Consider the following 22,679-nt stretch of genomic DNA (forward strand, 5'->3'; position numbering starts at 1 on the left):
AAAGCTGTAGAAAGGGACCGCCTTTCTGTTGGGTACGGTCGCGTTGAGTCTGAGGCTGCTAGTGGCCTCTTTTCCTGCCCCAGGAGGAGGACAGGGCCTGAAGCCAGCTGAACCCTGGGGTTGACTGTTACTGGACCTTCTTTTGCTTAGGCTTAGTTGGAGTTGAGCTTCCAGCATTTATGACTGAAGGAATTCCAACGATCTCTTGCTGCATTTTAATAATTAATTAATATGTTAATTTTATAATCCTAAAACAGTTATTAAGGGAAAAGTCCTTGTTAAAGTTTTTTTTTAATTATTTTTTTAAGTTAGTATCCCTATCAGCATCATGAAGAAGCAGAAAACCATTTAAAGAGAACTTCAAACAACCTGGATTCCTTGCTGGATCCACAGGACTTTGCGTGACTTTGAACAAGTTTCTTAATCTATCTGGACCTCAATAAAATATGAACTTGGAGTTAATAGTATCTAAGGTACACCACAGTGTTAAATTCTTTGATTGTATGAAAGAAGATCCAATTTATCTGATAGAAAGACAAAGTGTAAATATTGAGAATCAAGACTAATAATTTTAAATTAGTTAAAATTATTATCATGTATTTTTAATAAAATTATTTAAATTAGCAAATTACAGAGATATTTTCAGATACATTCAAAACATTCATTGAATCGCTAAATTGGAAAAGTTAGAAACACAATTGGGAATAGCCTGTTTAAATAAATTGTGGTATATTCATCAATAGAATATTATGTAATCATTAAAAAATGAAACTTTTTTGTACGTTGAGATATATCGAGCACTTATTTAAGTGGAAATGGCAAAATCCAAGGTGGTTATGCTCTGTAAAAGGAGGAGAAAATCACATCAATGCAGTTCCTGGGCATAGATAGACCCTCTCTTCAAGGAAATTCTGGTGCCACTGATTGTCTCTGGAGAGACTTGCTCTTAATTTCCACCATATAACATACCCTTTTATCTTTTTTTTTTTTTCCTTTGGTGGTACTAGGGATTGAACCTAGGGGCGCTTAACCATTGAAACACATTCCCAGCCCTTTTTTATATTTTATTTAGAGACAGGTCTCACTTAGTTGCTTAGGGCCTTGCTAAGTTGCTGAGGCTGGATTTGAACTTATGATCCTCCTGTCTCAGTCTCCCCAGCCACTAGAATTACAGGCGTGTGCTACCAAGCCTGGCCTCCTTTTATCTTTTGAATGTCAAAACATGTGACTGTTTTACCCACTCAAAATCAAACAAAAAATTTTTAATTGAAAGGAATTGCATATGACTTGTTTGACCCATGGTGAGCCTGAAAGACTACCTAGGAAAATCAGGTCCTGCTGGGCCTGTTCTACAGATAGAGAAGTATACCAGAAAGTTTACTCACTCAAACAAAGAGACACATCCAACGAGTGGCAGATACCTAAATAATACTTCATAGTTGTCTCAGCCAAACCATCTATGAAAGGGGTAGAATTAAATTGGTCCAGGTAAGGATTAACCCAGGGGTTTCTTTACCATTCTTCCATGACACCGCACAAGATCAGGACCAGTGGAGCTATGGCAAGGAAGGAATGAGCCCTTGCCTCCAAAAGGAACTGTTTATATCAACAATTATTTATGCCTAGTAAAGCAACATGGACTCATACACCACTGGCTTATGGTCCATCTACCTATAAGTCTTTGACACAGTTTCTCAGACATCGGCGTCCATTCAGGAGATGCAAATTCTGCTCAGTAGATCTGAGAGGCCCAAGATTCTGTATCTGTGACAAGCTCCCAGGTTGCTGTTGCTACTGCTGCTGCTACTGATGATGATGATCAGGACCACACGTTGACCGTAGAACCTTGCTGACCAATATGGCACCCTAGCCCATGCGCCACTGAGCACTTAAAGTGTGGCTAGTTCAAAATGAGATGTGGAGAAGTGGCAAATGCACACTAGAATTCAAACACAGTATCAAAAAAGAATGTAAAAGGGGCTGGGGTTGTAGCTCAGTGGTTGAGCGCTTGCCTTGCATGTGTAAAGCACTGGGTTCAATCCTTAGCACCACATAAAAATAAATAAATAAATAAATGAAATGAAATGAAATAAATAAACTAAAAAATATTTTTTTAAAAAAGGATGTAAAAGATCTCATTCATCATCTTTACATTGATGACATGGTGAAATTATCAAATTTTTTTGACATGTTGGGTTAAATGTTATATATTATTAAAATCCATTTCCCCTGTTTCTTTTTCCTTTTTCTTCATGTGGCTACTAGAAAAAGCAAAATGACAACATTATATCTCTATGGGGTTATCTCTCTAGGAAACTTGAGTCTCCTACCCTGCATCAAGGGAGGGAGACACTTGGGACAGCTTCAGCCATCACCCTGTAGTATTTTCAAATGTCTGGAAATGGTGTAAGGAAGATTTGATTTGGACAGAGCACAATGAATCTCAACCACCCACCCCTCACAAATAAAACTGCTCCACAAGTGAAATCAGGGTTAAAGCAAATAATCACAGCTGCCTTACCCACAGAACCAGGAGTGGAAACACACACACACCAAAAAAAAAAAAAAAAAAATAGGCGGGGACCTTGCAGTACAAATGCAGTGTAAGGGGTCAGTGTGGAAAGGAAAGAGTGTGGTAGCTGCCAGGTGGCTGGCAATGATTTGGTGACAGCAGAAGCCATCTTGTCAACTCTGTACCACTGAACAGTGCTGTTCCCACCACCCTGAGTCACATCCCCACCCCCCACCTCCTACAACAGAGGTCCCCTTAACACCAAGGACCCCGGCAATCACTTGCCCTTGCTGCATGACCCAGACAGACATGGCTCTGGGGATGGCAGACGGTCTGCAGCGTCATAGGAGGTGCATCAAGATATTCCCAACTGAGTCCTCCTGCAGGCCCAAAGCAATCTCCCATAGTGTTGATGCATGTTCTATTTTTAATGACCTGTCCCCTTCCAAGTAAGACGCCCAGGATGTTGTGTGGGTATGAGGGGACAGGATCTACGGGGCATCTCAGAAATAAGCAACTGAAATGAGGTGTCTCTACTTGAGGCCACAAGGATGGTCACCCTGGATGGGACCCCTGTGTCCATTTGCTTTATTCCTTCATTCAGCAAGAGGAAGACAAAGAAGAGGGCACAAGGCCCCAGAAGCTCAGGAGGACACTGACGTGTTTAAACCCAGAGCGGGCACAGAGACATCTCTGAGCACCACATGGGCACCTTTGCTCTCCCAGCTCTGTGGACCAAGGAGCCAACCAGCCTTGCCTGGGGGCCAGCCCAGATCCCCTCCACCATCACCTCTTCCCAGATGGGCCCACCTGAGCTCCAGAGGGCACTCACCAGGTTTTATTTCCAGCAGCCGCAGCTTCGGGTCCTCAGGCGGGTGCAATCGTCTCTTTTTGCGCCAGCAGCGGGCAGGGTATGTGTACAGCTGGCCTGGAGCAAGGCCTGTGGACAGAGATGATGTCAAGATTAAAGGCTTCAGGCTGTCAGGGGGGCCTTGGAAATTACCCTGACTAACCCTGTCATTTACAGTGAGAGGAAATTCAAGCCCAGAAAGGTGAAGTGATTTGTCAAGGTCACACAGCAGGTTGAAGCCAAAGCCAAGGCTGAATCAAGGTCATATGATCCCAGACCTTTGCTCCATCTGCTCCACCATGCTGTTCAGGAAGCCTAGGCCAGAAAGAGCTATCACCTCTACCAAAACCAGTTCTGCTTGCTGACCCAAGGAGAACATCAGAGGAACCTTTCCAGAGCCAGTTTCATCAAGTGCTTACAAGGCAATAGCTCTGCAGCAACTGCCGCTCTGTCCAGGTCCCGATGAAGCAAGTGGAGCGGCAAGAGTCAGTGGGCCTCCCTTGGGAACAGCCTGGATTGAGGAGCATTTCAAAGAAACAGGATCAAAAGATCTAGAGCTACTTACTGGCTTCTCCTACCCACTGTAAGGTAATGGAAGCTCACAGAAGCCAAGGGAGCCCTGGGCAACCTCCACAGGAATATACCCTGCTCTGGAGACCAGGCTCCATGGCCTGCACAGCCAGCATTCCTAGAAGTTCCTGCCCACCTGCCTGGGCCTAAAGAAAGAAACAGGCAGGAGTCCATTGGGTGGACTCATGTACCATACTGTCTCCCAATGGAAATCTCCATTTATATTGATCCCTGACACCCCCAGAATCATTGTCATGCCGAGCACCCTATCAGGAGCCTTCCCATTGTCAGATAACACTCCTGTGGCTCCTGGGCACAAAATGTGGCAACCAGAAGACTTAAGGGGCACGAATGTTCCATATTAGACCAATGGAATCTATTCCTGGAGAAAGGGTTGGGATGGGGGAGGCGAGAAGAGGAAGGTGCTTAAGACTGGTGATTCAGACTGCTTTTTGCAATCTAAAAAGATCACCTGGTGTCCTCCAAACAAACCAGCAAGCCAGGCAGCCTACTCCCACAAAAATCCCAGTAAGGACAGGACTTCTCTGACTTGCTCTTGTTAGAATCTCCAGACAACCAAACTGTGCCTGACACACAGAAAAAATCCAAGTAAGTATTTATTGAATGAATGAATGAACATGTTCCAGCTTCACCCTAAAGTCACAACTCTGTCTTCTAGAGATAAATGTGGCAATGGCAGCAGGCAACCCCACAGGAGACTGTCTCTGCCTACAATTAGGACCACAGGGCTCAGAAAACATCGGGACCCCATTCCCATCTGCCATCTTCATTTTAGGGCCCTTGAAAGTTAAGAGGGGGAACTGCCTTCATTTTTGCCTTTAAAGAGAAAAATCTATGAAAGTTGCATTGCCAAATATCCATCCATTCTTTTTTCATTTTGACCAGTCATCTTTACGCACTCATTAGATTGGGTCCAAAGCAGAGGCAACTATCTCAGTATTAAAGGAACCAAAATGCTCCATGCCTTTATGTGCAAAGGATCATTTTAATTACACAGTAGTTCCCACAGGTAGCAAGACTGTGAGCAAGTTGGAGGTTTTGATCCCTCCCCATTTGATTCTCTGAAGGGGGCTCCTGTTTCAGGGGCCTCTCCACAGAGGAAGGATCCTGCAGCTCGGAGCTCCCTGAACACAAACTCATGAGCACCAGACGCAAGTCAATTGTACAGAAGACGAAACAGATCAAAGTAAGAAAGCTCTCCCTACCATTGGGGGAGTCCCATTGTGACCTCTCTTTGAGGGAAAGCATGATCGAACACTGAGAAATAGCTCAATGTTTCCTGACTCACTTGAGGACCATGTCACTTCTGATCCTATCATGCCTGAATGGATGCATTGATTCTGGGTCCCTTCCAGATGTTCAGGCCATCACTAAGGTGGTGACCCACAGGATCTCAAGGAAGACCAAGTACTGACTATTCCACATCCCAGAATTGGTCATACCAATTCCCCTTTCATTTCAGATTAGTGATTCATAACCCAGGTTGAAACCAAACTCATCTGGAGAACCTCTCAAAATGCTAATGCCCCAAATTCAAGCCAGACCTATCTAATCGGAATGTAGGTAGGCAAGGAAATTAGGAAATGATTTTTTAAAGAACTTTTTAGACTGCTCCGATGTCTGACAGAAACTCTGGATGTCTAGGCAATATCTATCTAGTTAGCTGCCTGCATGTTTTCTCTGTTGTGCCAAGACTGGTTTAATCCCTTTCCTGTAGGCTCTCAAGGAGTCTTATATTTCCCCCAGGTATTTAATTAATTGCCAGCTTACCTGACAGTCTCCCCTACGGGCTTTATAAGACCCAGGATGGCAGGAATCATACCCATTTCTAGTATCTCCAACACTTAACACACAGTACTTAGCAGGTATATCAAGGAGTAGTTACCAAGTGTATTCAACTGGAACTGAACCACACTCAGAAATACAAGAAGAGAATGACCATTGTTGCTGCTGTTCCTGGTTCCAGAGACGCATTCACCAAGATAAACCATGTAAGAGGCACTCCAGAAGGTGGACTCGGAACTGAGCCCAGAGCCCACCATATCCACCCCACTATGGTGGTCTCTGTATCTCGGGTACCCTTCTTGCCATTTCCACCCTGACCAAAAGCAGGTGAGTAAGAAGAGACGGATTCAGGCCAGGTCTGCCCAAGGTCTAAATGGCAAGAGTTCAAAAATGCCAACACGTGTCCGGGGCCTACAGCCTTCCTGAGACTGTAGTCACTGCACTGGTAGATCAGCAGCACAGGAACAGCCTCAGCCACTCTGCCTGTAGCCGTAGGCCCCCTCTCCTGGACAGCCAATTTTAGTAAGGAGTTTGAATGCCGACAAGAGGGACTGGTTTTGCTTCATTCTTTCTCTGGTAGATTGGAGAAGCCCCATGATGCAGAGGAAGGGCCCATGCCTTCCGGAAGATGTCCCAACACCTGTCTGAGCCTGCTCCTCACCAAAAGATAAAAGCATCGATAACACCTACCTTAAGGGACTGTCATGGGGAGTCACAGGTACTCAAGAGGAAGCTCTCTGTACCCAAGTCAACTTGGCAAATGTCAGCTGTTGGTTATTATAAGTTAGCTGACTCAGATGAGTCCTGGACCCGAGGCCAAAGGTATGACAAGGCACCCACCTTACCAGTCCAGGTCGCTCTTTGTCCCTCCAGCCATGAGGGTGGAAATAGGCTTCTCTTTGATGTCCGTTTGGAATCCACCTTGTCTCAACAAGCAAATGGCCCCAGGAGCTCCCTTGGGGCTCCTCCCCCACTTCCTTGCCCTCCCTACTAAGCTGACAGGCACCAGGGTCCCGTTCTAGGGCCAACACATTCAGCTCTGGAGCTCCACGTATGGAGGGAAGAGCAGAGCCTCATGAGACTTATGTTGTTTATCTCATTAGAACAGGAGGCACATAACTCAAAAGCCCGTGTGTGTGGAAGACGGAGGAGGGAGGAGGAGGAGGAGGATGGAGTCACAGCTGCTGTCAGGGAAATTAACCTTGAGGAGTGAGCCTGAGGCTAGGGGTGGATATGGAGTGGGGGGAAGCAGGAGGCAGGAGACAAGAGGGGGGACCAGTCCTCCCTGGTAACCAAGGCCACGGCTACCCTTCCATTCACACACCCTACTGAGCAAACTGCTTTTCCGTTGCCTTCAGCCGCAACTCCACTGCCTGTGGACAACAGGGACAGAGCGGGAGGGAGAGGGACAGAAATGTGCACCCTCGCTGGGAGAACTAGTTCCACAGAAAATTTTGGTTTGAATATTTGGGCTTGATTCCTAAATGGTCAGCAGACTTCAGACAAATATCTTGTGATACACGTTGGTCAAGTTCAGCAGGTGGGTCCTGAGTTCTGAGCATCTGTGACAGGCAAAGCATGAGCCATGAAAGATTCAGATGAAATGGCAAAGGAAAGAGAAGGAAGAATGACCTATGGAAGAAGAACAGCAAGTAAAGAAAAAAAAAAATCCTGAGATGGCTTCCTCTACCCCCAACCAGAGTTGGACTGTGGAAGTTCAAGTCCACTCGAGGGAAGGGCTCTCCCTGTAACATCCCAGAGAGGTGAGTCCACAGCCATCACAGAACCTTCCCTACAATGGACAACTCAGTACTCACAGGTCAGCCTGTGCCCCTGTTGGCCAACACTGATGATAGAGATTCGCTCGGCCCTCATTATGAATCAAAATCTACCTTCCTGAACGTAGGCCAATTTGTCCACCCTGTGTCCCAAGGGCACACGGAAATCCTCAGCACCCCAACTCTCCATCCCATATATACACTCTTGAATTTGAAGAGGAGCCTAACAAGAAGCTTCAGAACTAGAAAGGAACGGGAATGGGGCAGAGAGGTAGTGACTCCACCTGCTTAGAGCCAGGTGACAAATTAAGAATCCAAATGTTGCTACCCTTCATCATCTGTCCCCAAATCCAGCCCATTCCATACAGGAATAGGGTGGCATAGAAAACTCCTCCCCAGGCCATCAGTGCCATTTTAAGACCTCCTCCGTGACTCACTCCCACCGTGTGTCACCACCATGGGTCATTAACAGCCTCCATGTTTATAAACAGATAATAACCTAAGCTGGGGATTCTTCACCAAGACGGGGCATGAGAACTGCATATGTAGTTACCGAACTTCAAACCATTGAACCAGAATATCAGAGACGCCAGTTGTCGTGGAGAAAACGCCCACACAGGGAACTTTGTACCAGATCAGATCTTACTTATATTTATATTCTCGGGGCTTGCCCAGCACATAATAGGTGCTGTCGGTGACTGTGACTGAAAACACCAATTTGAACCAACTCTACAGAGCTGAAGGGATGAGTCACAGGTAGGGCTTGAAGAGTGGGCAAGTTTATTTCACGAGCATTCACACTAGGGGCATTTCCACGGAGCTCTGTCCTCTCCCCTTCTCTTGGCTTATCTAAGACTTGCCCTGACTTCAAGGGCCATCTCTTCAGTGAAGCCTTCCAGAACCATCCCCAGAATGACTGAACTCTAGGCCCATGACAGCACAGTCCAGGACTCAGCTGCCTCTCTGTCTGGCTCTCCACCCATCAGCCCTTCCTGCCTACCGGCCCTCCACTCCCCCTGAGTAGCTGTCTTGCTCTACAATTCAATTCCAGTGTCTCTTGTGTCAAAATGGCCCTGGCAAGATGGACCTCTGCCTCTTCTGGTCCAGGGGTTCTCAAGCCCTCCATGGTCCCATCACACCCAAAGCCAACACAGCAACAATGGCTAAGATTTACTGAGCTCTTACTCTGTGCAAAGTTAGCACCTCACATTCCTTCTTATCTCATCCTGGTGGAATCCCACGGGACCTTTAAAGGCTGAGAACAGGGAAGCTAATGGTGACCAAGTCACACAGCTCCTAAGAGGGGTCTAGTCCACAGCCCATGCACAGAACCTATCCACTCCCCAACCTAAGTCCTCCCTGAGCCATCCCTTTGTTTGCCCAAAAATGACAGGATTGAAACTCAGAATCCTGCCCTTGTGGGAAAACAGGTCCCCACACCAAAGCCACCAGGAAAAGTCTCCAACCTACACACCCACCCCCACCAAATTACTTCTCACAGAACTCATTTTTCCTCTCACAACACATCACATCACATCACCCAATTCACCAACTATAATTACTCCGAGAAAAATGCACCTTGATAATACAGAAGCATTGTAATAAGGCATATAATGTGTATGGAAAAGCAGGAAAACCACCAGGACACACTTTCTAAATTCATCAGAAGAATTTTTTAAAGGATAATAGGATTACAATATGAACTTAAAAGTTACTGGGTCTGACCCCTACCCAATAAAAGAATCACCTCTATAATATCCCTGGCAAGTGCCCCCCACCTGGTTTTTCTGATTCAATAATCCTAGTTCTCACTTTGACATGAAGCAGCCTACTATGATGTTGAAAGATTCTGATGTTAGAAATATGCCTACCAGTCTCATCTGCTGCTGGTGGGAATGCAAAGGGCACGGTACCATGAGGAAGAATTTGGCATACCTAGCAATACTACATAAGTATTTCCCTCTTTGATCTAGCAATTCCACTTCTGGGAATCTCTATCACAGATTCACATGCAAAAATATGAAAGTATGTATTCACTGTAGCCTATTTTATACTCTAAAAAGACTGGAAACAATCCAAATATCCATCTATAGGAAGCTGATTAAATAAGCAACAGGGTATACACACAATGGACTACTAAGAAGCTGTTGAGAGAGAAGTGGGGGAGGGAGGGATTAAGGAAGGTAGGCAAGCCCATGGGAGGGAGGGAGAGGGAGGGAGAGGGAGGGCACCTACTTTCTTTGGATCATGGGCTGCTATGATTTGGATATGCTTCAGTGTCTTCTCTAAAGTTTCATGTGCTAGAAGCTTGGTCCTCAGTGAGGTGAGGTTGAGAAGCGGTAGAACCTTTAAGAGCCAGGGTCTAGTGGAAGGTGGTTAGGTCACTGGGGTCACCCTCAGAAAGATATGACATAGTTCTCATGGGACCCCAGTTCCTACAGGAACAGGTTCTGATAAAAAGCACTTCTAAATCTCACTTTCTGACTTGCCATGTCATCTCTTCCTCTCCCACACTCTCCCACAATGATGTCCTCAGCTATGTTGTGATATAGCCAGAAGGTCCTCACCAGAGCTGAGTAGATGCTGACACCATTTTCTTGAATCTCCAGAACTGTGAGCTAAATAGACCTCTTTTGCTTATAAATACCCAGTCTTAGGTATTTTATTATAGCAACAAAAAACAAACTAATGCATAGAAAGCTTCTGCATCTATTGCATCACATTGACCTCTGCTTCCATCACTACACATCCTGTCTGATCCTGACCTCCCACTCCCACCTCCCTCTTATGAGGACCCTTGTGATTACATTGGGGCACCTAGATAATCCAGTATAACCTCACCATCTTGAGATTGTTAATTGAATCATATCTGCAAGGTTCCTTTTTATATGATGTAACATATGGATTAGAATGCAAATGTCAGGAAGGGAGAACATGATTTTGTTTATGGTGATGAAGCCAAGCCCTTGTCCAGAGAAGCGAAGCAGTGGCCTGGGCGGGTTGGAGCACTAGTGGCAAGCACAGACCGCAGCTGTGAAGCCTGCCATGCCAGTGGGGACCTATTGCAGGGCAAGCCAGGGCCAAGGATGGTGAGCACTGCAAACCCAAACCTCTGAGCATCCTCAATCCTAAGACCTGAAGACCTCTGCCTCCCAGTGACCCACACATGGCAGGAAAACTAAAGTGGCACAGATTGAATGGGATCATGGAGCTAACCAATAGTGTTGGTGCTTTGCCAAACCCTGAGCATAAATGTAGACCAATAGCATTGATCCAAGTGCTTTATAAGTCCCTAGACTAGCACATTCATTTGGCAACTCCTATTGAGGACCCCTCTTGCTCTTGCAAAAGTTCTGTTTCTACTCTTCACATAAGAATAAAACACAACTTTTCGCTCTTGCCTTCCATTGTCCTATGAATTTCATTCCTTGGATTTGCAAGAATATGGAAAGAAGTCGGTAGTAAGCTGCTGGAGTCTATTGCAATACTGCAGGGCACAGCTTGCGGTAAGAGCTGCAACACTGAGAGCTACAACATGCTACTCATGATAGTGGAGAAGAATCAGGCTTTGCAGGCTCAGCCCTCAGAGCTGAGGCCAGTACCCTGCTCTGATTATCTGCTAAACTCGGCTTTCCCTGTTTTGTGAGATGCAGAAGCTTGCAGTTTACACAGACTCCACCCACCAACAGAAGTAGAGAATGGAGTTTCATCTCAACTCCAGTTTCAATGATACCATTGCACAGTTCTTAATACTGTTCATGAAGTAAAATAATATCACATAAAGGTTAACTGCGAGTAGTTAGAGGTGTATCCTATAAGCACTAAGCAATCACTTGAATAATGAAACGAGAGTTTCATTGAGATAAAATGGAATAATAAATTCAACTGACTAGAAAGCAGAAACACATGAAAAGGAGAACAAATAGAATAAATAGAAAACAAAAAATTATGGATTTAAACTTAATTATAATAATAATTACATTAAATGTAAATGGTCTAAATAACCAATTTAAAATAGACTGTGACATTACATTTAAAAAGCAAGACACAGCGGGGCATGGTGGCATACACTGGTAATCCTAACAACCCAGGAAGCTGAGGCAAGAGGTTCACAAGTTCAAAGCCAGCCTCGGCAACTTAGCAAGGCCTCTAAGCAACTTAGCAAGACCTTGTCTCAAAATAAAAATAAAAAGGGTCGGGGATGTAGCTCAGTGATTAAGTGCCCCTGGGTTTAATCCCTGGTTACCCACCCACTCCCCAAAAAAAGGAAGGAAAGAAAGAAAAAAATGGCAAGGCAGAACTATAGCCTGCAAAAAACAAAAAAAATTCATCCTATTGTGATTCATGGTTTCATTGGTTCCAGTTCATAGCTGCTTAGCCCCATCTCTGTGGGTTTGTGGTGAGTCAGAACATCGTGACAGGAAGTGTGTGGTGGAGCAGAAAGCAGACAGAAAGAAAGAGCTTCAGAAGGGACAAAATATAACCTTCAAAGGCAAACCCCCAGGTAGGCATGGTGGCGCATGCCTGCAATCCCAGTTACTGAAGAGGCTGAGGCAGGAGAATCCCAAGTTAGGAGCCAGCCCGGGCAATTTAACAAGATCCTGTCCCAAAATAAAATTTAAAAGGCTGAGAGTATAATTCAGGGGTAGAGCACTTGCCCAGCCTACAAAAGGCCCTAGGTTTGATCTGTAGTACTAGAGGGGAAAAAAACGATAGTTCAGGGGTGGAGTACTTGTTTGCATGAGGCCCTAATAAAACTTCAGCAACATGAACTCAGCAATATAGACAAAGGATAATACATCAGGACAAAGTGGGGTTTATTCCTAGGAACGCAATGTTAGTTTAACATCCAAAACCCAATCGATGTAACTCATCATATTAACAAACCATCAAAAAACCACAGGATCACCTCAACAGAAATAGAAAATCCAATATCTATTCCTGATAAAAACTCTAAAACTAGAAATAGAAGGGAGATTCCTCAACTTGATAAGAAGATAACATATAGATAAATAACCTATAGATAACCTCATACTAAATAAAAGAAAGACTGCTTCACCCCTAAAGATCAGGAACAGCATAAGGATGTCCACTCTCTCCATTTTTGCATAGTATTATACTAAATGGTCTAAACAGTGAAATAGACAAGGAAAGTAAATAAAAACCTTCCGTATTACAAAGAAGTAATTTTCTTTATCCACTTACATGATCTACTATGTAGAAAATACTATGGAATCTTCAGAAAGCTATCAGAATTAAAGAGTTCAACAGGGTTGGAGGATATGAGATAAATATACAAAATCAATTGCATTTCTGTATACAAGCAAATAAAAAGTAGAAATTGAAATTTGTAAAATTCATTTACCAAAAAACATTAAGTAATGGGTAGAGCTCAGTAGTAGAGCACATGCCTAGCATGCAAAGCCCTGAGTGCAATCCCTTGTCAATTTTCCCCAGATGGATCTGTAGATTTAACACACTCCCAATCAAACTGCCAGCAGATTTTTTGTAGGAAATAATAATTTGTAAAATACACCTAGATGTGTGAAGCCTTAGAATAGTCAAAATAACTTATAGGAACAAGAACAAATTTGGAGGTATAACATCACCTAATTTAAGATGGATTATAAAACTATAATAATCAAGATATTTTGATAAGAGTGTAAATATGAACAATAGATCAATGAAAGAAAACAAAGAATCCAAAAAGAGACCTACATACATGTGGACATCTAATTTTTGATAAAGGAAGTTCAGTGGAGAAAGGCTAGTCTTTTCAACAATTTATGAATACCCATCTGTAAAAAAAAATAAAATAAACTAACTCCTACCTAACACCATATACAAAAATTAATTGAAAATACAGACCTAAATAAAGGCTAAATTATAAAACTTATATGAAAAACAAAAGTAAGAGAAAACTCTTATCTTGTGTTAGGACGGTAATTTTTTAAGATATACCAAAAGCACACTTCATAAAATAACAAATTAATAAATTGGATGTCATCAAAATTGAAAATTCTGCTCCTTAAAAGAGAATGTAAAGGTAATGAAACTATAAGACCCAGACAAACTGGGGGGAAATATTTGCAAAGCGTATGTCAGATAAAGGTCTGATACCTAGAATATACAAAGAACTACTGAAATTTAATAATAAGAGAAACAGCTCAATTTAAAAATGGACAAAAGAACTGAGCCCTTTATCAGAGTATATATGAATGGATGGTATTATGGTTTAAATATGAGGTTCACCAAAAAAAAAAAGGTCATGTATTAATGCAGGAGGTAAAATGATGAGATTATGAGAGTAGTAACCTAATCAGTGGGTTAACTCATTTGATGGATTCATTTGATGGATTACTGGGTATAAGTGTAAGCAGGTGGGGCATGACTGAAGGAAGTGGTCAGCATGGGTGTGCTTTGGGACCTATGTATTTTGTCCTTGGTGCCCACATGCGTGCTCCACCCCACCACCACCACCCCACCCACCACCCCACATAGCACACCCTCCCACCATGATGTTCTGCCTACCCTCTGGTCTAGAGTAATGGAGTCAGCCAACCATGGACTGAACCTCTGAAACTGTGAACCCAAAATAAACTCTTCCTCCTCTAAGTTGTTCTTGTAGAAATGAAAGGAAAGTCCATAAAAAAAGACTTATACACAAGCCCAGTAACTTTATTTACAACAGCCTAAAGCCTAGAAACAATCTAAATGCCCATCAACAGGTGAATGGATAAGCCAAGATACAGCCGTACAGTAAAAGAGCACTCAGCGTAAAAAGAAGTAAATTATTGATACATGCTAGAACCTGGAAGAATCTCGATATAATTAGACTAAGTGAAAGAAGCCAGATGCTCTTTTGCCCCCTCAAAAAGGACTATAGAGTGTATGATTCCAGCACAGAGATCAGGTCAGTAATTGCCTCAGGGGAAGAAGTAAGAGAGGGAGATGATTGCAAGAGATAAAAGAAACTGCCTTGGGTATGTGGCTATGTTCATTATCTTGGTTGTAGTGATAGTTTCCCAGGTATATACATTTCAAAACTTATCAAACCATACATATTAAAAACATACTGTTTATCGTATATAATTATCCAGGTTGAGTATCCTTTGTCTGAAATGCTTGGGACCAGAGGTGTTTCAGGCCTGAGTTTTTCAGATTTTTTATTATTTATGTGGACTTTATCAGTTGAGCATCACTAATCCAAAAATCCAAAAGGCTCTGAAATCTAAAACTCAAAAGTTTGAATAATTTTTTCTTAATAAAAAATCAATTTCAGGAACTTTTGCTTCTGAAAACAAAGAGTAGATAAACTTTCCCATATTCCTCCTGCTAGGTACAGTTAAATATCCCGGACGTTATTCCTGCAACAAACACCAGAAAATACTGAAGTGAAGGAAACCAGCAGTCCAGCTGGGGGCCCTGGGACCTGAGGGACAACAGAGTGGGAGGTTCCCTGAATATTCTTTTTGCATGGTGTATCTAGGGCTGGGTCCTGGAAGTTGATAATCTGGAAACACTCACAACTGCAGGCCAAAAAGTGCCCCGAGCAAATCCTGCTCTTTCTCTCTCTCTAACTAAAAGCCCAGGAATGAGACCACGCCAAACAGATAATCAGGGATCTCAAACCTCAGCAAAGGCCAAGAGAGAAGCTGACACCCCGAGGTGTTAGTCGGGGCCTAGAGGGAAGACTGAACCAGCAATGACAGTCACTCCTGCCCCAGTGTGGGGAGAGTCAACAGAGACCCAGTGAAGACACTGCAATTCCACACCCGTCAACAGAACAAGGAGCACCTCCTCTTCCCCCACTAGCACAGCATCGGAGGAGGCCAACTAAAACAGAAGATTTAAATAACTTCTAGAGTCTCACAGCACAACGGTCAAAATGTCCAGGACTCAATCAAAATCAGTCATCAGATGAAGACCGAGGAAAGACACAGACACCAACCACAAAACGATGCCAATGCTAGAACTAGCTCCTAAAAATTTTACAACAGTCGTCATAAAAATGCCCCAACAAACGACTGTGAACACGCGCAACAAAAGTGAAATATATAAAGTCTCCACAAAGAAATAGAACAGACAAAAGGCTGGGGTTGTGGCTCAGTGGTAGAGCGCTGGCCTAGCACGTGGAAGGCACTGGGTTCCATCCTCAGCACCACATAAAAATAAATAAATAAAATAAAGGTATTGTGTCCATCTACAACTAAAAATATTAAAAAGAAAGAAAAGAAATAGAAAGAAAAACCAAATGGAAATTCAGGAACCAAAAAATAGTAACAAAAAAATAAATACAATAAAAGCTCGGACATTTGTTGTGTTTGAATCCCAGAAGGAGAGGAAAAATAGGGTAGCTTTAAAGACATATACAAGGAAATATTCAGTAAAGATTTCCCAAATGTGGCAAATAGATATATATCATATATACATATGTGTATGTGTATGTGTGTGTGTGTGTGTGTTTACAAAGCTGAATAAATTTCAAACAGGGTAAAGCCAAAAAAAATCTGTGGCAAGACACATCAAAATCAAATTTGGCTCACAAGCAGGTGGCACATACCTATAATGCCAGATACTCAGGAGGCTGAGATAGGAGGATGGCAAGTTTGAGGCCAGCCTAAGCAATTTTGTGAGGCCCTGCCTCAAAATAAAAATAAAAAGGGCTAGAATGTAGACAAGTGCTGGTGGACAATCCATGTAGACAATCCATGGTAGACAAGTGCTGAGTTAAATCCCCAGGAAATATTGAACACAATGAGAAGAATTGTGGAGAGCAGGCTGTGCCCTGCTCCGAAGTTACTCCATGATGAATAGAACGCTAGTTTTTAGGCTATGCCTAACTCTGGGTTATTCCATTTTATAACACAGTAGTTTGTCATGATTTACTCCATTTTGAATCCAAGTGCTGAGGTCAAATGACTCTACACTTTGTACAAGTAAACAATCACCATCTGCCTAGCACAACCATAAGGCACAAACTGATACATGAATTAATTGTACTAATAAAAATGACTACCTGTGAACTTGCCAAATGAATCAGAAGCACATGGCTGCCTGGGCATATCAGACTCATATCAGAAATATGTTAGGCCCATGAGTTATCTAACACCCCAGATCACCCAATAAAGCCAATCCATCACCTAAGTTCCATAAAAGTAGGAGCACCCCAATACTGAACATGGTGACACTGGCCCCATCGCCTGGTCACTCATCAGGAGCCTCGCCAAGAAAAATCACCACAAGGATGAACCTCCAAATCTCTATCCTTAAACCTCAGCAAAGCACAGCCTAAGCAATGGGCAGAAGAACTATCCATGATGACCATGTACAGCCCACTCCAAGCTGACACTCTGAAACTACCACCATCTGTCTCAACTCTGTCCTAGAATAAGTTCCCGCACTCTGACAGTTCTGGGCCCTCAACAAATTCTTCAGCTGGTTTATAATCTTATCTGACCACAGTGACCCTTTGCATTTGGTATTTGTCTGCTTTTTGCCCTAACTCAGTTCAACCTCCTGAATCCCTGTGGTCATCTTAACCCTTTCTTTTTTTTTGGCAGGGGGTACCAAGCATTGAACCCTGGGGTACTTAACCACTGAGCCCCATTCCCAGACCCCTTTTTTTATACTTTGAGAGACGGTTTCACTAAGCTGCTTTAGGGCCTCACTAAATTGCTAAGACTGGCTTTGAACTTCCCATCCTCCTGCCTCAGCCTCCTGAGCCATTTGGGATGATATGCATGAACCATCACACCCAGCTATTCAGGATTTTTTGGATGTGGGAGAAAGGAGACCCAAAATTAAAATTACTAAGTATAAACTGTGTAAAACTGAATTGAATGGGAAATATCAGTATAATTTCATAATGTTTTCCTGCTTCAGAAAAGAAAAATATTTCCTAATTCTGCCCACTCAGAAGACCTAGAAACAATGATCATCTCAGAAGCAATGAATGAATACCACAGTCCTTGGTCTCTAATAACACTTCCTACACAAAGGAACTGGGGTTTCTTAGAGAAATTGTTGATTCAGGTCTGCAGCACGAAGTACACAGGTGACCTGGAAACATTTTGTCCAGATACTAGGGGAGCTAGGAGGCTATCAGAAACTTACTGGGAATGTATCAAAATACCAGCACTGGCCCAAACCCCTACTGGGCAAAGATGGGACACCATAAGCATCAATCAGAAGAAAGGCAGCCGTGGATTCAAGCACATCAAATATGCGTAAGTCTGAGTTCTCGGAGGAGCTCAAAATAACTTTATTGATCACCTTTGGAGACTACCAGGGAGCCTACTCATTATTCTGAATACAGGTAAATAAAGGGAAAATCGGTTATTCTGATTTTCTTATGTCAACTATACTTCCTAATAGCCAAAAAATTTAATGAGGGGATGTTTTTTCTTTATAGAAGCTGTAGTGCTAATAAATGAAGAAAATAACAATGGCCTCGAATCAAATGTCACCTTTTTGCAACTCTTAATAGGATAAGGAATCTAGACAATTATCACCGAGGGCTGCTAACATCAGAAAAGAGAGATAACCAGACCATATGAGCCTCCTGATGAAAGTACACAATACCCACTTAGGAATTGTTCTTGCCAAAAAAAAAAAAAAAAAGAAGAACAAGAAGAAAGAAAGAAAGAAAAAAATGAGCTTGAATAAGACTCTAGACCTAATTACCAATTCACGGGAATAACACCATAGGGATGCCATCAGCAAACCCAGGTTCTGGGAAACCCTACAGTGCAAACAACCCAGTTTCTTCAACAAATAACATGCAAAGAGGAAGAAGAGATAGAAACAGAAACCTTCACATTTTAAGAAATTTAAAAGACATGTCAACCAATCGCAGCGTAGGGATTCTACTTGGATCCTGATTTAAATAGAGAAAGAAAATGAATGTTGACCAAATAATTGATGATATTAAAGTATCATTGAAATTTCAAAGCAACTGTAGGTTAGTTTGAGGTTTTTAAATCCTTAACATTTAGAGATACATTTTTAAAAAGATTGTGGATGAAATAATAATGTCCCACATTTTCTTCAAAATAATCTGAAGTCGGAGAAGAAAGTGGCAGATGTGTATAAATGAAATGAAATTGGCCATTTTAGTTGATCTTTGGGATACATGGAGATCCATTTTATCATTCTCTTCATTTTTATATGGGTGTAAAATTTTTCAAAATAAAAAGGTTTTTTTAGATGTACCCATATAAAGCCAGAAAATTGCATTCCTGTATTGCCTCCCTAATCTCCAAAAATGGGTCTTTCTTTTGTTCTCTGGAGCCTGAAGACTAGTGTCATGGTAATAATAATACAGTAATATCAACAATAATATCCTGCACTTCTGGAACACCTACCATGTCATGAGTTTTCTTTGAACCTTTTCATTGAATCCTGACAAAACCCTGAGCAGTAAATATTAACGTTATCCACCTTTTACAGAGAAGGAACTTGAGGGTCAGAGAGTTGGTGACAAGCGAAGCCTCCCATCCATATCTGACTACAGATTTTCAACTTGTAACCACACGGAGGATGAAAGACGAAGGTTGTTCTTGTGTACTCTTGTTACCTTCTTTCTCCCCCCAGCCCCCCAGCCTCCATGGCCCACACCACCCTTGTCCCCTTCCTTGGAACACCTTCTAAGAGCTATGAAAGCAGCTGAGTGTCTTGAAAGCGGGTGCAGCTTGTCTCTGGACTCCCAGAAGCTCAGGTCTTCCTCCCTCCAGCCTGGGAACCCACATGCAAGCACGTCCCAGAAGTGGCATAGCTCACCTGGGCCTCGGTGCCTCTTCTCCATCCAGATGTAGCAGTTGTTCTGGGCCACCCCCGTCTGCGAGTCCAGGAAGGGGAGACGCACGCTGCGCTCCGCACACAGCCGCGAGTTGTAACTCCGGCAGTGCTCGATGGCTTCCTTGTAGAATTGGTCCCCGAGCCTGCGGGGAGATAGTAAACAGAGGAGTGAAGCCAAGAAACACACCCCGAGGGAAACGGGTGTCCCCCACTTCCCTCTCTGGGAAGCCTCTGCTGTCTTGATGATCAAAGGCAAAGAAGGTAACAGCATCCGGTCTCTACCACATTCTACTTCCCATCCCAAATCTACCAGGTAACTTAGTAACCCCTTGCACATAGAGCAAAGGGTCCCAAGAATAAGCCAGGAGCAAAAATTGCCAGTCCCTGCTGTAGCAGGCATGAGATGCAGCTCCAGATGGAGGTAGCTCTGGAACTACCTTCTGTATGAGGCCTATAGGACCTCTAGTTTCTAGAGCCTTCTCTCCAATGTCTCCCATTAGCCACATTTTGTTCTCAGGAGTCCCCAACAAAGGCACTCTAGGTGAACCCAAACCACCAGCAAAGATACCCAGATTCCTATTGCAATAGAAGAGAAATGCTCTACATAAACAAAAACCAGAGGGACAGAGAAAACAGCCTGTAAAAGTAAGGAGTATTTATTATTATAAGGAGAAGGAGGTGGAAAGAGACAAGCACCGATCTTTTTAAACCACATAGTTAAATGACTTTCCCTGATAGAAAACAAAAGAAGCATTTCAAATAGTATTTGAACTCAAAATAATTCAACCCCCAGAGTTGGAGACACAAGTAGAAGACCTTTATGGTTTGCAGGAGTGGTTATCTGATAAAGCACAGTAAATTTTATGTTCCTGAATATTTGGTATCCTTGGACACCTGGTAATGCTGCTAACTTAAAGATAGTGTCCTTTTCAAAGACCCAAAAAATAACACCGATATAATTGATCAAATGTAAAACAAACAATCAGTGAAATTAAATACCTAACAAATAAAACACAGACACGTAGTAGAAACTAATAAATGTCCCAAGGAAATGCAAATGTAATAACATGACCTCTGCCAGGTCAACTTGAGCCTCTGGGAGGGGGAGAGGGGCAGAAAGGAGAGGAGTCACAGGAATTGCGGGGAAGAGGGAGAATCCAGTAGCTCATTTGGAAGCAACATATGAATGTCCCCTTGTTGTGGTTGTTTGTAGATTTGAGGAAGCCAAAATCTTGGAGAGAAAGTCTTTGAGTTAAAAATAATATATTTCTTCACCAAAATATTCAGAGAAATAAAGAAAGTAAAGTTGGGGGTTGGGCTGGTTTGGATCTGTCATGTCCCCAAAAGGCTCATGTGTTGAAGGCACTCATGTTCAGAGGTGGGGCTTTGGGAAAGAAATTGGATCATGAGAGCTCTGACCTCACCAGTGGATTAATCCACTGATAGATTCATAATTTGATGGCATTAATAAGAGGTGGGGCCTAGTTGGAGGAAATGGGTTAGGGGCTAGGGGATGCCTTAGAAGGGTATATCTTATCCCCCAGTCTCCCCCTTCCCCCACCTTCTCCCTCCTTCCTGGCCATGAGGTGACAGCTTCTCTCTGCCACACCCTTCCACCATGATGTACTACCTCAGCACAGACCCTGAAACAGTGCCGCCAGCCAACCATGAACTGAAACCTCTGAAACTGTGAGCCAAATAAATCTTTCCTCCTCTCAGTTGATTTTCCCAAGTATTTTGTCACAGTGATGAAATGCTGACTAATACAAAGGGGGGTTTTTTGCCAATTTTTTAAATTGTGGCACCAAACACATAAACTTCACCATCTTAACTGTTTTTCAGTGCACAGCTCAGTGGTATCAAGGACATTCATAGTCCCTTCATTGCCAGAATTTTTTTTCTTTTTTTGCAAAACTGAAACTATATTCCCATTAAACAATAACTTCCTTAACCTCCCTTTTCCTCAGCCCTAGGAGACACCATCCTACTTTCTGTCTCTATGATTTTGACTACGCTAAGTGCCTCATAGAAGTCATCTACATAAGAGGTATACAGTATTTGTCTTTTTGAGATGGGCATGTTTCACTTAGTGTAATATCTTCAAAGTTCATCATGTCATAGCATATGTCAGAATTTCTTTCCTCTTAAAGCTGAATAATATTCCTCTGTGTGTGTGTGTGTGTGTGTGTGTGTGTGTGTGTGTATTCGTTGGTCAATGGACCCCTGGATTGGTTCCATATTTTAACCATCATGAATAACATTACAATGAACTTGAGTGCATGAATGTCTCTTCAAGCCCCTGCTTTTGGCTCTATAGGGTATAGACCCAGGAGTGGAATTGCTAGGTCACAGGGTAATTTCTATCCTAAAGTTTTTGAAGAACACCTGTACTGATGTTCATAGTGGTTGCACCATATTACAATCCCACCAACTGGGCACTAGAGTCCCAACTGGTTGCACATCTTCACCACCACTTTTTAGAAATCAAAATTTGTAACAGTCCTTTTTATACTATTTTTTTAAAGTCATGAGTCAGATTCTAACAAAGAATTCAAAGAAAATATCTTATAATGGGAGAATATGACCATGGACACTTCTGAGACATCATTTGGAAATTTATTATTGCGTCTTAAAAAAAAAAAAAAAACCCTCTGAAGATGGTCACCCTCATAGGGACAGCAGAGCATGCTCAGAAAGTATCCTTACAAATCAAACTATCATCAACATATAATAGTCATACAGCTGGAAATAAGTTGGTGAGGGGAGATGAAACCTATGAAGATGCTATAAAACGGGCCCGGCTCAGTGGAACACACCTGTAATCCCAGAGCCTCAGGAGGCTGAGTCAGGAGGATCACAAGTCCAAAGCCAGCTTCACCAACTTAGCAAGACCCTAAGTATCTCAGTGACACCGTTTTTCTAAATAGAATATAATTAGGACTGGGGTTATGGTTCAGTGGTCAACTGCCCCTGAGTTCAACCCTGGGTACCCCACCAAAAAAGGGCTTGGGATGTAGCTTAGTGGTTAAGTGCTCCTGAATTCAATCCCCAGTACCCCCCCAAAAAAAAATAATGCTATAAAATGGAATGGCACATAAACTGGTATAATCTAAATTGATAACAAGTATCACAAGAGTAACCAAAAATGAAAAACTCTTTTCAACAAAGTGTTCGCCTATGTCACACCAGGTTGAATGCCTCCTTCTGCCAAGGTGATATAGCTCATGGTACAGAACTTTTACAGGCAGCTCTGCCCAGGCAAGGTGACACGGCTCCTCCAGGGTTTCCAGGATTCTCCTGCAGCCAGCCACATCACATTGATGAGAACTGGCGAGAGCACCGGATGGACAGATTTCCCCATGAT

General features: G+C 42.9%; 1 protein-coding gene across 10 annotated transcripts in view; it reads right to left on the reverse strand.

Annotated features, from left to right (window-relative positions):
- DPF3 (double PHD fingers 3) overlaps nt 1-22,679 on the reverse strand; it is a 314,874-nt gene that overhangs the window by 186,379 nt on the left and 105,816 nt on the right. For all 10 annotated transcript variants that reach the window (XR_014021403.1, XR_014021404.1, XR_014021405.1 and 7 more), the window contains exons 2-3: nt 19,298-19,458; nt 3,345-3,452 (exon numbers count right to left, since the gene is read on the reverse strand). Coding sequence is in view for 6 of the 10 variants with exons in the window: in XM_081289488.1 (XP_081145614.1) it covers nt 3,345-3,452; nt 19,298-19,458 (269 nt within the window). In the remaining 4 variants the exon portion in view is untranslated. The remainder of the gene's footprint in view (nt 1-3,344; nt 3,453-19,297; nt 19,459-22,679) is intronic.

Source organism: Spermophilus citellus, assembly GCF_964194105.1.
Source record: "Spermophilus citellus genome assembly, chromosome: 4".
Classification (NCBI taxonomy): Eukaryota; Metazoa; Chordata; class Mammalia; order Rodentia; family Sciuridae; genus Spermophilus; species Spermophilus citellus.